General features: G+C 39.4%; 1 protein-coding gene across 1 annotated transcript in view; it reads left to right on the forward strand.

The window, feature by feature from the left end:
- The first annotated feature begins 733 nt into the window (after nt 1-733).
- The window catches only part of TMEM132E (transmembrane protein 132E), a 643,603-nt gene continuing 624,703 nt past the window's right edge, over nt 734-19,633 (forward strand). The window contains exon 1 of the mRNA XM_089668454.1: nt 734-2,119. Coding sequence (XP_089524580.1) covers nt 2,008-2,119 — 112 coding nt within the window. The 5' untranslated portion in view covers nt 734-2,007. The remainder of the gene's footprint in view (nt 2,120-19,633) is intronic.

The raw sequence follows: 19,633 nt of genomic DNA on the forward strand, positions 1-19,633 counted from the left end.
GGTAAGCTTTATTATAATATTTAGGAGATATTCATTTTACTTACAGGTAAGCTTTATTATAATTGTTTAGGAGATATTCCTTTTACTTACAGGTAAGCTTTATTATAATATTTAGGAGATATTCATTTTATCTACAGGAAAGCTTTATTATAATATTTAGGAGATATTCCTTTTACTTACAGGTAAGCTTTATTATAATATTTAGGAGATATTCATTTTACCTACAGGTAAGCTTTATTATAATATTTAGAAGAAATTAATTTTACCTACAGGTAAGCTTTAATATACTGTAAGCGTACCTGTAGGTAAAAATATATAAAGTGACTTTCTTACCACTTTAAAGCAAATAAGAAAAAAAAAAGTAGTGCGATGCGCCGAAATGTGCAGCATACCACTCCCTACCGGAGCTCACACTGAGCTTACCCTCGCAGTAACACACTTTGTTTCATTCTGCAGGCTAGCGCAAACATGCTGCCTTCTTTATGCAATGCACTACAACTCGCCTGTAAAAAATAATTTTCAATGCATCCTTGCGATGAGCCTGTGTTGATCAATGCTTATGATTTGAACGAGCCCTAAAAGTGACCAGCCATTAGCACAGTCCTTGGGGAGCAACTGATATGCAGGAAACACAGTGGCTAACAGGAACAATCAAAGAGCATGCACATCTAAAGGGATGCCAGAGATGCCTTCTTTCATATAACACAGAAGCTCCTGACTCCTCCAAGTCATTGAGCAGCTAGCAGTGCTGGAGACAGGAGGAGGTAACTGACATCAGCAGGGAAGCTGAGTTCTTCTTCTCCCTCCCCATCACATCCTGTCCTCTTCTTCACCCTGTGCACGCTAGCTTCAGGCGTCTCTGATAAAAATCATGGAAAGTCCTATTTTTTCCCCTATTTTCATCTGTGGCTTTGTCATTCAGTATTGAGCATCTTTTCTCTCTCTTTAGTTAAGAGTCCTGTCTCAGCAGCCCAGTCTATGGCATAAGGGCATAGAGAGATCAGGATCTCACCGAGGTTTGGGTCGTTGGCCGCCGGACTGACCAAATCCTAATCTGGAGTCGGGAAAGACGGCTGGTCGGAGCGATGGTGCCTCTCTTCGCAAATGCCTGCAGGTTGTTACTAAGGCTCTGAGCAAAACTTGGGCAGCACCGATTCAACTCATTGAGGAAGCGCTTAGGGTGCCTAGCAATGAACAGAGTCTTGTGGTGTGGATGATATTGGTCTTGGTTGGATGGTGGATGATATTGGTCTTTGGATAACTGTTGTTTCTCCTTGAACATCGCAGACTGTATTAAACGACGTGCCTTGGGAACTAAGCTACTTTTGCTCTGGTCAGGATTTGTCAGCAGCCTACAGGGGTCGTCAGCTATTCCTCCTGTCAGATGCTGTCTGGATTAACTAAGAAAACTCTTAAAGAGAGGAATGCACAACCCATAACTTTGTATTTTAAACTTTAAATAGCTGCCTTTAACTCCGCTTATACACTGCTTAAGGATTTGGGAAATTTTAGTGGCTACATCCATTCTGCTTTTATGGCCGGTACCTTCCTTCAAGGATTATAAAAAAAATGAATGCTAGAGGAGCTTCTGCACTTCGTTAACAGGTTGATCACCACTGGCCAGTTTCTCGCATGCCCTGCCCCTGCGTAGCGTCCGGCTCGGTCATGTGATTGCTAACAGCGCTAAGCGGAGCGCCAAAAAATACACTGCTATGGTATTGCTGCTGCATTCATTTTAAAAAACAAGGCAACGTGTCAGAATGTGAGTGATTACAAGTGAAGAAGAATAAGCTGTGAGATGTAATGTCAGTGCTGTTGCATCCTTTAGGTATTTTGCATACTGAACAATATGCATAGAGTAGCTGGTGCATCAAATTGTTGGTAAACATTATCTATTGTTAAGGAGACTACAAAGAATACCATTGCAGCTGAACTACAACAGAAGCTTGTCATAGGAGCTGGACACTGCTTTTGTGGCTCCTGAGACTAAGGTGCCAGAACCTCACTATGACTGCCAAGAGAAGATGCCCAGGGCTGTCGTGGAGCTTCACTCACTACTATGGCCACTATGACAACTGCTACATCTACTGTTGCCTTCTGATTCTCATCACTGCCAGGGGTAAGTCATATCCAACAGCCAAGAGACAGTAACACTCTTCCTAATTTATGTCTGGCATGGGACTGTAGAAGGTCTATGAATCACATGTTGACTAGAAGCTTTACGTTGATGCGTCTAGAATGAAGTATTCTAGAGTCATTTCCATTTAAATTCAGCAGACTCACTGCATGGGTACCACCAGAGGTGTGGTTGGGTTTTGTTGGTGCTATGTGATTCTATTAAATGATGATGTTCCTAGGGCTGGGTGCTCAGATCTCCCAGGTACTGTCATATATGTATTCATGGTTGGTTATATGTCCTCGCTGGATGTGTCTACTGGCCTGACTTGCAACTGGTTGTGAGCTAATGTTTTATAGAATCTGCAGCATTGTTGCTCATAGCTCATCAGGCTAGATGGAGGATGCTCCTGCTTCTTTCATGAGCAGTACAAATGTCATAAAGGTGGCATGAAGCTTTTGTACTAAAGGTGTGACATAATCTGCTTGGTCCTCCAAAAAAAAAAAAAAAACACTGGGCACTTTGCTCTTACAGGGATATGTATTGTGAGATGTCACATACATGCTGTTCTTTGGGTAAATGTGGCCCCCCTGTGGATCTCCTTTAACTCTTTTGTGCAAAGGCTAGAAAAAAGGCATGACAACATAATGTGGAGATGCAGATACTAATTAAATAAAAATTCAGTGGATGTGTCTCAGCATAGGGATTTGTGCACTGTTGAGCTTTGTCTCTTTGCATTCCCAGTGCCTGCTAATGTTATTTAAGAAGCGAAGCGTGTGTAGCATTGCATACTAACAGAAAAGTAAAGAGTTAATGAGATTACAAGGTCCATTTGTTGCATGATTGAAATGCAAAATGCTATACAGCTGGAAGAGTAGGGCAAACAGTTTGGGGGGCACTGACATATAAAAAAAATACGGTTTCTCTTATACTTGTATTTCTATGCTGATTAATATTTAGTAAGGGGAACACATACATACTACAAAAAACACCCTATTAACATGTTTTTATTTAATTTGTATTTAATGCAAATAAGTGTGCAGAGGAATGCAGTATCCCAGGAAAACCAGTTAGAAATACATTTTAGCATCTTAGTGTAGTCAAATCTTGAGAGGTGATTTCTGATTGGTTAATGGTTTACTGCATACTGTTTTTGCACTTAATAAGCCAAATTGTTTTGTATAAAATGTTGTCCATCTTTAGCTATAGGATGCCTCAACTCATTGCTTTTCCTAACAGGAAAGTGTAACATATTCTAAGTTGAGGAGCCTCAGCATAGACATGAATAGGAATCACTTTCCTTGTCACACAAGTGTGGGGGGCAATCATTGCATGTGGCATTTTTGGAACTTGATTGCCCTCCTCCAAGCTCTTGTGACAAAGAGTGAGCCCCATTCATGTCTTTTCTGAGCTAATGCAGCTCAGCAGATGGGAAGAACTGTGTCTCTTCTATTAACAAAAGCCCTGTGTGTAGAATCACCTATTTGATATCACCCCCTAAAATATATGCCTTCTTTAATCCAAGTCCAATAAGGTGAAGCTGTTTTGGCTTTATTGCTTTGATTTTACATGCCCCAGCTGAAATCTGATCATGTTTGAATTTTTAACTGGAAGGTAATTTTATTACGCCAATGCCTGTTGCAGAGTGTGTTTCTTTTAGCACAATCTGTTTGTGCTATGTCATCTGGCTGTTTATTTCACTTGGAAAATGTAAATGACTTCCCTAAATGACAGTGCATTTGTCGTTCCATGCTAAATCCACTTCGACGTACATGGTCAGGGAGGACACTGGCTCTCTAGGGAGAGGCGTGGGTATTGAGTTATGTATATGATAAAGAGTGTAGACATGATCGGCTGTCATTTCTGCTGATAAGACAAAAATACAATAAAAGGGCTAACATGAAGGTAGTACATGGCCTCTGGAAATCTTTATATGCTATGCTTTTAATACTCCTGTATGTGTTTTAGCTGTATCTCCCTCATTAAACCTTTTATGCTATTTAGATCTATTTTCGCATACAGCAGAAACAATTTTTTTCATGGTGACCGCTTACACTAAAACTATTTATTTGTATTGTGGAAGAAGAATACATAATATGCATGCAGTCAGAGCTTCTGATGGGAATTTAATCTGATATCACTGTGCCATAACCTCACACCCAGTGTTTACCACCAAATGTACCTATAGGCATAAGATGGTTGCTGCACAATTCTTCTGCAGAACGATCAAGCCATAGACATAAGCTAGCATGCGTGTTTATATCTTGTGCCGACACCTCCAGCACTGGCATTATTTCAGGGAAACATTAGAGACTGTCCAGGATAGTGCACTCAAAGGGGATTGATTGTTCTCTTTGGTAGTTGTTTCCTGACTAGACCATTGGGTTAGGCAACAATTATCTTCTGGCTATAGCAGTGTTCCCTAAGCTTATTCCTCAAGTAGACCCAACAGGTCATAGACATAAGCTAACATGCATGGTTGTACCTCCAGCACTGGCATTATCTCAGGGAAACATTAGAGACTGTCCAGGATAGTGCACTTAAAAGGGATTGATTGTTCTTTTTGGTAGTTGTTTCAAGACTAGACCATTTGATTAGGCAACAATTACCTTCTGTCTGTGGAAGTGTTTTCTAACCTTTTTCCTCAAGTAGACACAACAGGTCATGTTTTTGGAAATCTCTTTTAGATAACATAGCTGTCATAAAGACCAAGACATTGATTTAATGCACCTGTAAAAGGTGAAGGAAAGCTTGAAAACATAACCTGGTGGGGATACTTGAGCACTGTTGTTGGCAACCACAGGTCTACAGGTACCTTTAAAGGGAGCCAAAAATGAAGGCTGAGCTTACACTTTTCCATATTCGAACATGCTGAGATCTGCTGCAATCTTTTATGAGGCTTGAAGAAACACATGGGGGTTGATTTAGTAAACTGGAGACTGCAAAATTGGTACAGCTGTGCATGGTAGCCAATCAGCTTCTTACTTCAGCTTGTTCAATTAAGCTGTGACCAAAAAATACCTGGAAGTTGATTGGTTTCTACGTGGAGCTACACCAGATTTTGCACTCTCCAGCTTTAGTAAATCAACCCCTTGGCATCTGCACAATCAACATTTCTTTCTTCTCCTTAGAAGGATGAGTGCCTCATATGCAAAGATTTTCCAGTATGCTGAAAACGTTTGGTTCCATTGGAATTAATAACTTATCTTAAAAAATTTACTTGGAATAGTTTATACATGATAAAGCTACGTTTTTATAGACAAATATGCAATATTTCAAATAGAGATGACCAATTTAATCAAGTACAGTAATGCAGACGTTGAAAACACGAATGTATAAAATAGCATGAATGCCAACACAGGTCACGTTTTGTAATATTTTCTGTGTAGGAGATTTTCAAAACTGTTTAATGACCCTAATTTCGTTGTTTATACAGTTTATTACTTTGCTGTGTTTTCTGCCTGTTCCTAACTCTCAAATTGCTGACTGTAAAGGGTATACACAGCACCTATGTGTGCAAACTAAATAGCTTTTGGAGTCACTCTATGAGTTATCCATAGTCAACCACTATGTATATGAAACATGTAATCCCAGAGAGAGAAGCAGAACTTTCATTTTAAAATAACCTGTGCTTTGCCTGTGCAGGATAAAGCTACAGGTAAAATTTAAAATGGTTGTAAACCTCAGACAGGAAAACATATATCTCAATAGCATGTGCTTGTCTCAATTCGGATCACTAAGTGTCCACTAAGTCTGCTTCCTCATTCCTCTGCTATCAGCATGAGTCACTTCGGACTAGTTTTCTTGAGTTACAAAGGTGACAGGGGAGGGAGCTCCAGCACACAGCCTGTGATTGACAGAATCAGCTATGTTCCTGTGTGCTGTGTGAAGGGAAGTGTGTCTCTTCCCTAAAATAAGCTCTCCTCACTGAGCTCTGCAGAGTGTAATTTTAGCTCCATGTCCCCTTTTTTCTTACAGCTTAGACAAGCTTTATAAATTCTGCACTTGGAATAGATGTAGAGAAGAAAGACTTCAGATAAACAGGCAGAACCTATGTAGGAAGATTTATTTCATCTCTGTGTATCAACTGAGGCCAGTCACTTCACTGGGTGTATGTAAGGGTTTACAACCACTTTATTTGCCACCCTCTCCAGCAACACTTACTCAACAACCTTTCCAAGCTTAGACTTAAAGTGTAAACAGGGTTAATGACTTTCATCCACTTCCCATCTGATCATGCAGTGATGAGTGCCTGAATCACCAAGCACCAGGATTCCACATGGGAGGAAGCTCACCTTTCACCAGTAGAATGTGGTTTGAAATTTTTATGTTGGTTAGTGGGGTCAAATCGATATTTGTATTCAACTGCAGTGATGAGAAAATTTGAAGGAGCAGGTTGGAAAATGTTTCTCGAACAAATTAACTTCTAACGGTGAATGAGGTTTTCATTCAGGAAAATCATACATTTTTGTAATGAAACCTGTTTACTATGTCTGGAATTCCATTCAGACATCAGCTCTGGATGGAATTTCAAGGGCTTTCAAACTAAATTAGTCGACTTGATGGCAAGAAAGAATGTTCTGATGAAGGACTAGCTGTATAGCCAGGTCCTACGCTTTTTCATTCTCTGAAGTGCTGAGTATATATCTTCTGGCAGCTAAACTTTGCAGTGGGGGCATGAAGGAAACATGAGTATGTGCTGCTGGACATGAAAGTAGTTAAATTAACCTGTTGCTTTTACTTGCATGGACAAGCACAAGAGCACTTTAAAGTGTTACTAAACCCAGGACCCTGCATTCACTACATCTGGTCACCCACAGTACACAGAACATGGAAATGCAATTATTTTAGTAAATATAAACTGATAAATACCTTTTCTTATCAGCAGTTAGAGCAGTCTTGTGACTTCTATCAGTGTCCTGCAGAGCACTGGTTAAAGCTTGTAGGAGGAGTTTTAATTTTGCTCTAGGAGGATGTAGAACTCCTGACCTCTATCTGGGCAGCGCTGATTGGCCCTGGGCTGATCGCATGCACTCTCCCAAGGAAAACAAAAAACCTACACACCATATTGAGCATCGGCAGAGTGACTCCACAAAGATATGTTTTATCAAGAGATGAGGGGGGCACTGGAAGAAGGGGAGGAATAGAGAAGTCAGGATCAAACAGCGTTTTTACACAGTGCAGAGGATTAACCCCTTAGGTTCCATATTGAGTAAAACAAGCATGCTTCACTGCATATACAGACTGATTTTACTGTTGTGGGTTAACACTTTAAGGACATCTCCCTGAAAAGGAAATCAAGGAAAATAGTGCCTGTTACATAACTATGTCAAGTATAAACTATATTTAAAAAGTTAAATTAGACCAAATATTAAAAACTCTAAGTCAAAAATTAACTTTAGTTCTATTACTCCCTTAGCAGCTTCCTAATCTAGTAAAAGCCCCCTTCCTTAAAGGATCAATCTACTTTTACAATTAGGAAGCACCATGGGAGACCTGTGACGATGAAGCCGACTGGTAGGAAATCTAACGTGTTTCGGGAGTCAAGCTCCCTTCCTCAGAGCTGAAGCTAACAAGAGCTTGACTCCCGAAACACGTTAGATTTCCTACCAGTCGGCTTTGAGATGGCCTTCTAAGGCTCTGTTTCTTATATATGCTTGTTGTTTCCATGCGTTTGTGAGTATGTTTTTGTTTTTTGACATTTGATTACATTTTATGGCAGTAATGCATGAGGAGTCTGTGCCCTCTTGTAGGTGTTTTTACAGCTCTCTGGAATATTCCCAATTCGTGGAGGGTTGCAGCCAAGGAAGCATTACACATTGTTAATCGTTTGAATTACCCTGGTTTAAGCACTGGAGTGTTTTTTAGAATACTCAGAATAGATTAGTTTAAAAAGATAGCGTACTCTACAAATGTCTGAATAAAGATATTTACAAAAAAAAAATAGAATAGTGTTCATGATCTGCATAAAGTATTTTTTTAAGGTGAATTAACCATTTAAGGAAATAGTATTTCCCGGTATGGAGGTGCATGTGACTCACCCCATGTGATCAGGATAGGTCAATCAGTGAGGTTTCATAGAGATTCCATAGCTTTGTAATATAAATCCCCTGACTTTAGTTTACACACAACTTGAACAGAGCAGAATAGAAGTAAAAGGAAGGTATGATTAGGGGATGGCTAGGTTAACATGAACCAATACAAATAATGGTATAACATACAATATAATAATAAATACTATAAAGTAATAATATAGGCAGCAATACTAAATTATCTAAGAAAACTAATTTACTGTTGTAATTGATCTGTTTTGATGGTGAAACTCGTCCTGCCTGAAAGGAGACCTCTATACAAAGTATGGAGTTTGCCACTGATGACCTCTGCTAGGTGTCTGGATTAGGGGATGGCTACGTTCACATGAACCAATTAAAGTCTAACTCCATTTATGTTGAGAAAAAATAATTCCCTCTGTGCATGTACATTTCAAGGATTTTATCAAACTTTGTTACAGATTCCTACTGGTTTCTGCTCTGAAGAAAAAGCTGTTTGTTGTCTGCAGATTGAATCTGAATGGGAGTGTCCTTTTCATTATTAATCAGCTAGTGCACTTGCAGTGTTTGACTGATGAAAGTCGCAGTGTCCGTATCCCTTCAGACATGATTAACCCTTTGGGAGTATCTCACCAAAAATGACATTTTTGTTGCACAGGATGCCTAAACTTTTACTTGTATTTTAATACAGGCTTCTGGGAAAAATAAATGATACAATCACACCCATATGCCGGTGGTGTAAAAAAACATCTTTAGGTTGCCACATTGCATTGAATTTTACAGAAAATAACAGCACTGTAGATTGAAAGGAAAGACGATTTTTACTAACATTCAATTTCAGTATGGCTTGTGTAGCAACTGTATATGCTATATTATTTTTTTTTCTCATGAAAGTTGGATTACCCTTTAATTTTCTTTGCTTAAGCAAAGCACAGATTTGCTTTACAACATGTGCTAGGCTGTAAATGGGGCCAGTAGATGTGTGAATGACAGCATTATAACTGCAAAGGGCTAGGTCATCTTTGCATGCTGAATATTGACCAGTAATGTGAGTAAACATAAGATCCCAGGAAATAATGGACATGCATTAATGTTGGAACATGAGATCCATTCAGGTCCTCATAAATAAGGGAATCATTATTTTGTGTGCACTGCTGATTTAGATGGTACAATTGCCTTTACGTTTACCTACAAAAATGTAGTGTCAGAACCTACCTGATAGGATATAAATTAATTTGGTTGTAGAGAGATCGTAGAATCAGATTGTAAAAATTATGAGCAGATTTTGCTCAGAAACAGCATGTTTGGCAAGCGAAATTTGTAAAAATGTTTCTAAGTACAGAAGAGATCTTTATTAGCTACGCATTCTAAAACTGCTAGGAATAAAATAGGACATATGAAAAATCCTTTGTGATTTGGTTATCTATTGTTCATTATAATTACATGATGAGTTGAATGTCTACTTTTGCTAATGTGCAGCTCAGTAAGCCCATTAAATATCTGTCAATCAATACCTGTGATTTCTGGAGAAACAGACAAAACTGACTTTGTGTAAGGCATACCAGAACAAAACAGTTATTGCCATTGAGGGAGTTATCAGTCATAGCGGGTCTTCTTGTACAGCAGCAGCACTTCCACCCTAAAGTCAAGTATAAAGAATTGTTTCCTATAAATATTCACTCTTGTAGGAGACTGTCAAAGTAGATTGTTTGACATATTTCCTATAGGAGAAGACTAGAAGGCAATGTGTACATCCATGCGTACTTGAATATTTAAACATTTGTTGTTTGGAAGACTCGAGCATGAATTCTTTTGATTTTTTTTTTAACTAGATTATTGTTTTTGGATTGCAAATCAATATAATATAATAATAATTATGATATTATAATTATTATTAATAATTATATATATCTCCTAGATTGTAAGCTCTGATGAGCAGGGCCCTCCTATCCCTCTTGTATTGAACTGTATTGTTGCCGTATTGTCTCCCTTTGTATTGTAAAGCACTGAGCAAACTGTTGGTGCTATATAATTCCTGTATAATAATTATATATAAATCTCCTAGATTGTAAGCTCTGAGGAGCAGGGCCCTCCTATCCCTCTTGTATTGAACTGTATTGTTGCCGTATTGTCTCCCTTTGTATTGTAAAGCACTGAGCAAACTGTTGGTGCTATATAATTCCTGTATAATAATTATATATAAATCTCCTAGATTGTGAGCTCTGAGGAGCAGGGCCCTCCTATCTCTCTTGTATTGAACTGTATTGTTACTGTATTGTCTCACATTATATTGTAAAGCACTGAGCAAACTGTTGGTGCTATATAAATCCTGTATAATAATTATATATATATCTCCTAGATTGTAAGCTCCGAGGAGCAGGGCCCTCCTATCCCTCTTGTATTGAACTGTATTGTTGCCGTATTGTCTCCCTTTATATTGTAAAGCACTGAGCAAACTGTTGGCGCTATATAAATCCTGTATAATAATTTTTTATATATATATAATAAAAATAATGGTATAATATACATTATAATAATAAATACTATAAAGTAATTATATAGTCAGCATTAGTAAATTATCTAAGAAAACTAATTTACTGTTGTAATTGATCTGTTTTGATGGTGAAAGTTGTACTGCCTGAAAGGAGACCTCTCTACAAAGTATGGAGTTTGCCACTGATGACCTCTGCTAGGTGTCTGGATGTCAAGATGAATCAATGGTTTCCCTACTCTTCAAGTCTCTGACCCAGGAACATTGTTAGTTGTGACTTCTTAATCTGCATACTTGCTCTGGGTCACCGACTCAGACATATTGAAGCCAGTAGATAAATATGACAGCCAGAGAATGATCATTTTTACAAGGAGGTCAACTATGGTAGTACTGGTTTCGTAAAAAGAGCACCAGTGTGCTTGCTGCAATAACACCACTGACCAATAGGGAGCATCCAGGAGCTGTTTTGAGAGTGCCCAGAAGCAAAGATATCAAATGGTTATGTTGTGTAGCTGCTGATAGATCTGCATGAAAGGATTGCAACGCTTAGAGTTTCTACACTGTGACAGAGTTACGCATTGACACAGAGCTTATTAACACATACACGTAGTACATTATAGATGTGTCTTCAAAAATAACAATGGGCAGTAAATTAAATCAAAAATAACCTACAGACTGGTTGATGTGGGTTATTCTTTTGACAACGTTAGATACCAGAGTTTTTATATGACATTACGTTTTGGTTAGTTGCATTGATATTTAACCAGTTCAGTTCTGGAGCCCCTTCACTTCCACAAATACAAAAATATTTGTTCTGGAGATGTGCTGGATTTCATCTTATACCTATTTTTTTTTGGCAGCCAGAGCTATTTTTCCATAGCAGATTTACATACATATATTTTACATTTTTGAGTTTTAATTGGGTAAAAGAAAATCTGGAAAAAAAAACTTTCTGCTCATTTTTCTCTTTGCAATCTTTTGCATGACTAATGCATACATGCCCTAAAATATAACTGACAAGTCTTGATGCTACAGGGATAACATTTGCAAAATAATTAAGCTCAAAGTCAGAATTTGCTATTTAATTTAGAAAAGATAAAGAATCTGTAAAGTATATTATTGCAACCGTAATGTTGAAATTCAGGCAGATATAAAATAATAGCAATGCAGTTATAACATATTTTACAAGCAACTTATATAAATATATGCATTTTGACTTGATTTAATCCCATGTAGAGCAGCACTTGGACTGGGAGAAGACAGGGCAGCACTTGCTGATCAGGTGTCCTGCATTTACATGTGGTGACAAGGGACATGCTGACCGGAGGTGTTAGCCTTCTGCTAATGCTTCACCTCCAAGCACAGGCTGGAGGAAGGGAGCTGACCAGGTTTCGTTGCTTAACTGCAGGAAAAGCAAATGCGGTCATCAGACTGGCAGAGCTCTGTAAATCTCAGGGCTGGGTGGACAAAAATAACAATTACTTTGCAAGTTACCTGGCTTTCAAATACATCTGTCAAAGTAATCCTTTCCCTGGGTTTCGGCTTTAAGATAAAATAGATTTAGGGCTGAGCAGACAAAATGTAATATAATTTCCTATTTTGCACACATCTAGATTTTTTTACGTTTTTCTTTTCTCCATGGGGGGGGGGGGGGCAGCTGGATTAGGTCATGGGTGACTTGTTTCAGCACCCCTTATGCACCTGTGCAGCAACACATAACTTGTAATGGAGATCTATTGTGTGTTGTTATGGACACGCAGTGGAACACTTTGAGCTGATCAAAGATGACCACTGAAGCAAAAAAAAAAACCAAGGTGACATCAAGTTTGTAATAACATTTTTCATTTAGCTACAATAAGGAGTCATTGTGGTTACATTATGCTACAGGTGGTTGGTTTGAACCTTCGCTCATCCCCAGACTGGTCATATGGCTTTTGTGGGGAAAAAAGCCAACTCTCACATCCAATCAGTATCCACTCTGATATTAAATAGACAATATAGCAAATGGAGTGGTACGGTGATCACATCTGGAAATGCAGAGGTCACCAACCCCCGGCACACATGTCCAGTCAGGCATATAATGCCTTTTCAATGGCCCCAGATGCCATTGTCTGTAGCCTCTCCTGCACTAAGCACACTTCCTCCTGTCAGGTGCAAAGAAGTAACCTCTAGGGGTGGCTCTGACTAAGGGTAACCATACACATTACAATACGACAATGCATTCTTTGTGCAATCAACTTCTACCAAACATATGTAATGACAGCCTTTGTACACTGTCCACTTAATTTATATCCAGTAAGGCAGACCATTGCATTCCATATTGCTTGGTAGATCTAAAAGAGATTGAACAATTAGATTTTAACGTGTGTGTGTTGAGCTTAAGCACTTGGTGTGACTTTGGCAGCCAGGAAGTAGCCGGACAGCTTTGAAAGGATGAAAGCATGGAAGTATTTTGGGTCCTGGGAGGGGTGGGGGGGTATTGTACAGTGTTGATAAAGAGAAGGCAGATAGGTGTTGCATTTTCCTACATTTAACCTGTGCTAAAATAATTACTGCAAGGTTTGGGACTAATTTGAGTCCTATGATTCATGCATTGGGGCTGATCTGAGGTCTGAAGTTCATGTATAGGGCCTGAACTGAGGTGCAGGAATTGGAGCTGATCTGAGGTCTGAAGTTCATGCACAGGGGCTGATCTGAGGTCTGAAGTCCATGCATAGAGGCTGATCTGAGCGCTGAAGTCCATGCATAGAGGCTGATCTGAGGGCTGAAGTTCATGCATAGAGGCTGATCTGAGGGCTGAAGTTCATGCATAGAGGCTGATCTGAGGGCTGAAGTTCATGCATAGTGGCTGATCTGAGGGCTGACGTTCATGCATAGAGGCTGATCTGAGGGCTGAAGTTCATGCATATGGGCTGACCTGAGGGCTGAAGTCCATGCATAGAGACTTATCTGAGGGCTGAAGTTCATGCATAGGGGCTGATCTGAGAGCTGAAGTTCATGCATAGGGGCTTATCTGAGGGCTGACGTTCATGCATATGGGCTGATCTGAGAGCTGAAGTTCATGCATAGGGGCTTATCTGAGGGCTGAAGTTCATGCATATGGGCTGACCTGATGGCTGACGTTCATGCATGTGGGCTGATCTGAGGGCTGAAGTCCATGCATATGGGCTGACCTGAGGGCTGAAGTTCATGCATATGGGCTGATCTGAGAGCTGAAGTTCATGCATATGGGGTGACCTGAGGGCTGAAGTTCATGCATAGATGCTTATCTGATGGCTGAAGTTCATGCATACGGGCTGATCTGATGGCTGAAGTTCATACATATGGGCTGATTTGAGGTCTAAAGTGCATGCATCTGGCCTGATCTGAGGGCTGAGGTTTATGCATATGGGCTGATCTGAGAGCTGAAGTTCATGCATAGGGGCTTATCCGAGGGCTGAAGTTCATGCATATGGCCTGACCTGATGGCTGAAGTTCATGCATATGGGCTGATCTGAGGGCTGAAGTTCATGCATATGTGCTGACCTGAGGGCTGAAGTTCATGCATATGGGCTGATCTGAGGGCTGAAGTTCATGCATAGGGGCTGATCTGAGTGCTAAATTTCATGCATATGGGCTGATCTGAGGGCTGAATTTCATGCATATGGGCTGATCTGAGGACTGAATTTCATGCATATGGGCTGATCTGAGGGCTGAAGTTCATGCATATGGGCTGACTTGAGGGCTGACGTTCATGCATATGGGCTGATCTGAGGGCTGAAGTTCATGCATAGGGGTTGGTCTGAGGGCTGAAGTTCATGCATAGAGGCTTATATGAGGGCTGAATTTCATGCATATGAGCTGATCTGAGGGCTGAAGTTCATGCATAGGGGTTAGTCTGAGGGCTGAAGTTCATGCATAGCGGCTGATCTGGGGGCTGAAGTTCATTCCTTGGTGCTGATCCGAGGGCTGAAGTTCATGCACTCTGTCTGATCTGAGATCTGAAGTTCAAGCATAGGGGCTGATCTGAGGGCTGAAATTCATGCTTCGGGGATAATATGAGGTCTGAAGTTCATGTTTCAGGGATAAAAAAGAGAGCTGACGTTCATGCATTGGAGTTGATCTGAGAGCTGAAGTTTATGTGTCGGGACTAATCTGAGAGCTGAAGTTCATGCATTTGGATTGAAGTGCATGCTTCAGGGATAATATGAGGTCTGATGTTTATGGACTGGTGTAGATTTGAAGGCTGAAGATGGAGGGATTGGGTCTGATCTGAGATCTGTAGATGTAAGAACAGAGGCCTCTCTGAGATCTAAATATGAACATGTTTTGTTTGTGCACCACTATAATAATAATTATTGAGCTTACCTTGTCATTAGCAGTACAACTATGGGTGCAACAATTGAACGCCAATATTAAGACTACAGCACACCATTGTTTACTGGCATACAAGTTGTCTAATTCTTGTAAAAACCACACTATTGGAAAGGTTTCTGGTACATTTTTTATCACTTTTATTATGTCCTGGGCATTCTGAATTTTGCTAACATGTCCACTTGTTCCAGTTTTTGAACATTTTCAAAGTCTGTGAGCTCTCAGGATATAGCAACATAGGTGATTAGGTGATCATGGTATTGGTACTGCATAGCCAACAACTGAGTCTACCCTTTGGTTCCTTATCAGACCTTGGAATAAATAGCATAAACCTGGCTTGCTCTGGAGGTTGCAGAGATATTTTTTACTTAATCATTTATCACTGTTGCATGTCCCTTTGGCCTGTGTAGTACATAATAGTAGAGATAAGAACTGAGTTAAGGCTGAACTCTAGGAAGAGATAGCAAAAAAAAAAAAAAATTCATGCAGCTACGTATATATCAATAAATCATTACATTTTTTAAATGCAGCTAGTGTATCTACATGCTCTTTTCTTATCCAGTCAGCAGGCTGAGGGTAGAAGAGGGGAACCACTGTATTGCTTAACTGTAAGTTCGGTCATCCACCTGGCTGTGCTGCATGGAGGGGATGTGTAAATCCAAGAACAGGATGGACAGAAAAACAAATCTTTTTGCAGGGAGAATGTACCTGTATACAGTATGTCTTCAATCTGTGTATTTAGCTGTTCGTCTGGAGTAACGCTTTAAACACTTGAGTACTAGCTTGTACATGCCTCTTCATTACCAGGCCAATTGGTAGTTTTTAGTGCTGTGCTGTGTACTGATATATACATGCAACACTGTACCCAGGTTATTTTGTATTACTTTTTGAGACAGAGCTTTCTTTTAGTGGTATGTAATAGCCACTGTTTTTTTAACTATATAAAGGAAAAAATATTCTGGAAAAAAAATGTTTACCTTATTCTCTTTTATAAAACATATAAAAATAAAAAAGGCCAAGGCAATACAAACACCCCCCAAAATGACCCCCTCATCTACATTTTTGGAAATGAAGAAACATGCAAGTATTGAGGTGGTAAATGTGTTCTTAGACTTTAAACATCACCCACTGAAACAAAGTATTATTATTATTATACAGGATTTATATAGCACCGACAGTTTGCTCAGCGCTTTACATTATGAGGGGAGACAGTACACTAGACAGTACAGTAACAATACGATTTAATACACGAGGGATCCGAGGGTCCTGCTCCTTGGAGCTTACAATCTAGGAGGGAGGGGATAGTGGTACAGGAGGAAATAGCTGTGGGTGATGGAGTGGTAGGAAGAGTTCAGTAATTAGCTGAGGGCGGGGTAGGCTTCCCTGACGAGATATGTTTTCAGAGTGAGCCTAAAGGTGAGCAGAGTAGGTGATAGTCTGATGGATTGGGGTAGAGAATTCCAGAGGATGGGGGAAGCCCTGGAGAAGTCCTGGAAACGAGAATGGGAGGAGGAGACCAGGGACCTAGAGAGTAGGAGGTCTTGTGAGGAGCGGAGAGTACGTTTTGGGTGGTATTTGGACACAAAATCGGTAATGTAGTTTGGGGCAGTATTATGAACAGCTTTATACGTCAGTGTTAGCATTTTGAATTTTATGCGTTGGGCAATCGGAAGCCAGTGGAGGGATTGGCAGAGGGGGGTGGCAGATACGGAGAGGTTAGTAAGGTGGATGAGTTTGACCGCAGCATTCAAGATAGTAGTAGCACTTTAATTTCCCCCTTCCACAATCAGCGGCATTATAAACCTTTCCAAACTTTAAAGATGATCCCACAAATATTGGTGGTCAGTGGCACTTTAAAACCCTCCCTCACCTTAAAAAAATTTGCTCACAATCATTGGTTGTGGCATTGTAAACCTCCCCAACCTTGACTGTTTGTAAACACGGGCAGTGTTTTTATTTGTGATGGCTTTGGTTGGCTTACAGTCATCACAAGGCACAGAGCCACATTGATTGGTTGGCTCTGTGCATTTTGCATATGACCTGTACTGTCTACTGACAGATCAATCATAAGCATTTAAATAGTACATTGACCACCCTTGTGTATTTTCTGAATCGCCATTTATAAACGGTGCTCCAGAAAATTTAATTTGACAACCCGCCTTTTTTTTTCTTTTTACAAAAGGAAGGTATCAAGGTGGTAAAAGAGAAGCACTTTTTTCACAACAGACCATGTAATAACACCCTAAGTTTGATTGTAGTGCTGTGAGATATTCTCTGGAAGTTACTGTAAGTAGTAGTAAGTTATATGAATAGATGTGCAACAGTTAATGATCTGCAAAAACAGAGGGCTCTTCATAAAGACAGACAGGTACAAGGTATAAACCAGAAGCCAATGAATACCTTTCCTTGATGTCACCATTCTAGACTATTTAAAAATGATTTTGAGTTTGCAGAGGGCTGGGAAAAAAACCAATGTTCTTATTTTGGTCTCATTTGTAACTTTGCCTTGCATAGCGTATCTCATTGGAAAATGAGATTATGCTGTGTAAGGCTCTGCCTCATTTATAAACAATTTTTCAATGTCGAAGCTCAATTTCATGCCCCAATCCCCTATTTTTATTTTCTGTCTATAAACAGAATTTGTGGTACGCTTGTACTTTAAGCATTTATTCATAACTATTTTCTGGAAGTCTTACTCTTTAATCTTTTTTTTTTTCCTCATTTTTCCTTGTTTGCTGCAATGGATGATGTTTTGCAAATATGGTTAGACATAATTATGTTTCATAAATATAGCATATATGCTTCCATGTATAAAAAATTAAATATTAATCTCTGTTTATGATCAAACTGAAAAGCCTTTATAAATAATGTAAACAGTAACTGAAATTTAGCAGTAATGGGATGCTGATTTTATTATTGTGTAAGTGTAACAAGTTCTGTTGTTGAAATTTGCTGTGTTTTTCCTTTGGGGTTTTTTTTTGCTTTTTTTTGTTTTATTATTTTGATTGTGGATATGTATGTTTTTGTTTCTTTATGACCTGTTCATATAGTTTTCATCTATGCATTTTTCGTGTCCAATTTATTGATAGAGGCTAAAAACAAATACATAAATTAAAATGCATATACATTTAAAATAAGTATATACAGAGGAACATACTTTGGTATATTTAACAAGGCTATGGTGATATAATCTCAGCTTCCTGAGGCTAACTCATCCCCTCCCTCAAAAAAACTCACCCCCAGGGGCGGACTGACAATTTGAAAACTTGTGCACTGCCCGAGGGCCCGGGGTCAGTAGGGGGCCCCGTGAGATGCCCCTGGTACCTTTTTCATAGGCTTTTTGGAGTTTGGGCAAGGACACAGGGGCCCCCTGATCCCCTATTTCCCAGGGGCCCCATGAGTTGTCAGTCTGCCCCTGCTCACCCCCTACCTCCATGTCACTGAAAACTGCAAGAAATAGCGAGAATAACAAACAAACATAACATATTAGAAAGATAGGCTTGCCTCTACGTGGCAAGTGAGAAAGAACTCAAAGACGTAAAAAAGGAAGAAAGAAAAAAGGCAAGAGAGGCCTTATAGTGTAGTAAAGTTAATATATTTATATTAAGGGCATAGTAAAAGGCAAGACGTGTTCATTCTATTGATAGGAGGCTAAAAACAAAAACAAAAAAAAACATAAATAAATACACTACAATGCACACCAATAAATCTCAAAAATTTCAAAAAAATTAAAAAGTGGCAATCTTAAAAAATTCTATCCAGAAGGATATATTTTGGAAGACCTAACAATGTTATGGTAGTATAGTCTTAGTTGCCTTTCATTTTCTCACTTCCCCTCTCCCAAAAAAAAACGTTTGCCACTGAAAACTGCAAGAAGACCAGACAAACTTAACACTCTTTGTGTCAATAGAAAAAGGGCTTAAAGAAGGCAAAAGGGAAGGGGGAGAGCAGGCAAGAGAGTCCTTATAGTGTAGTCAATTTAAAACATTTATGGAACTTCACACTTTTAGTCAGTATTGACTAAGTTGAATCCTTATGCTGCTAGCATTAGTAAATAGAGAAGTACATTATATTTACTTGTTTTAAACTTTTTTTTAACATTTCTTCAGTTACTTCCTGATTTCCATGCCTAGGCAAATGATGTCAAGCATCCCAGGAGTCTTCAGGAGGGGAGGAGGAGTTTTCTCAAATAAACACACTCTACATGTCTGAGCCAAGGGGAGATGGATTCCAGGAAGTAAATGCTGCACGAGTCATCTGCCCTTACTTAAGATGGCTAATAAAGTCAGGGGGTGTTTTTCAAAGAGATTTCCCAACAAAATATTTCATGGAGACATGGATGTATCGGGGGAGTATGCTTTGAATATGAAAAACGAATTGAATTTTTTGATTTGTGGTGCTTAGATGCAGTGTAGCTCCACTTTCAGGACATAGCAAGGTGCAAGGCTTGTTCAATCTATCGATAGGAGGCTAAAAAAATGAATACCGTATATACTCGAGTATAAGCCGACCCGAATATAAGTCGAGGTACCTAATTTTACCACAAAAAACTGGGAAAAACTATTGACTCGAGTATAAGCCGAGGGTGGGAAATGAGGCACCTACTAGTCAATGTAAAAAATA

This window comes from Staurois parvus, unplaced genomic scaffold, assembly GCF_062004578.1.
Source record: "Staurois parvus isolate SC_StPar_1 unplaced genomic scaffold, SC_StPar_1.0 ptg000058l, whole genome shotgun sequence".
Taxonomy (NCBI): Eukaryota; Metazoa; Chordata; class Amphibia; order Anura; family Ranidae; genus Staurois; species Staurois parvus.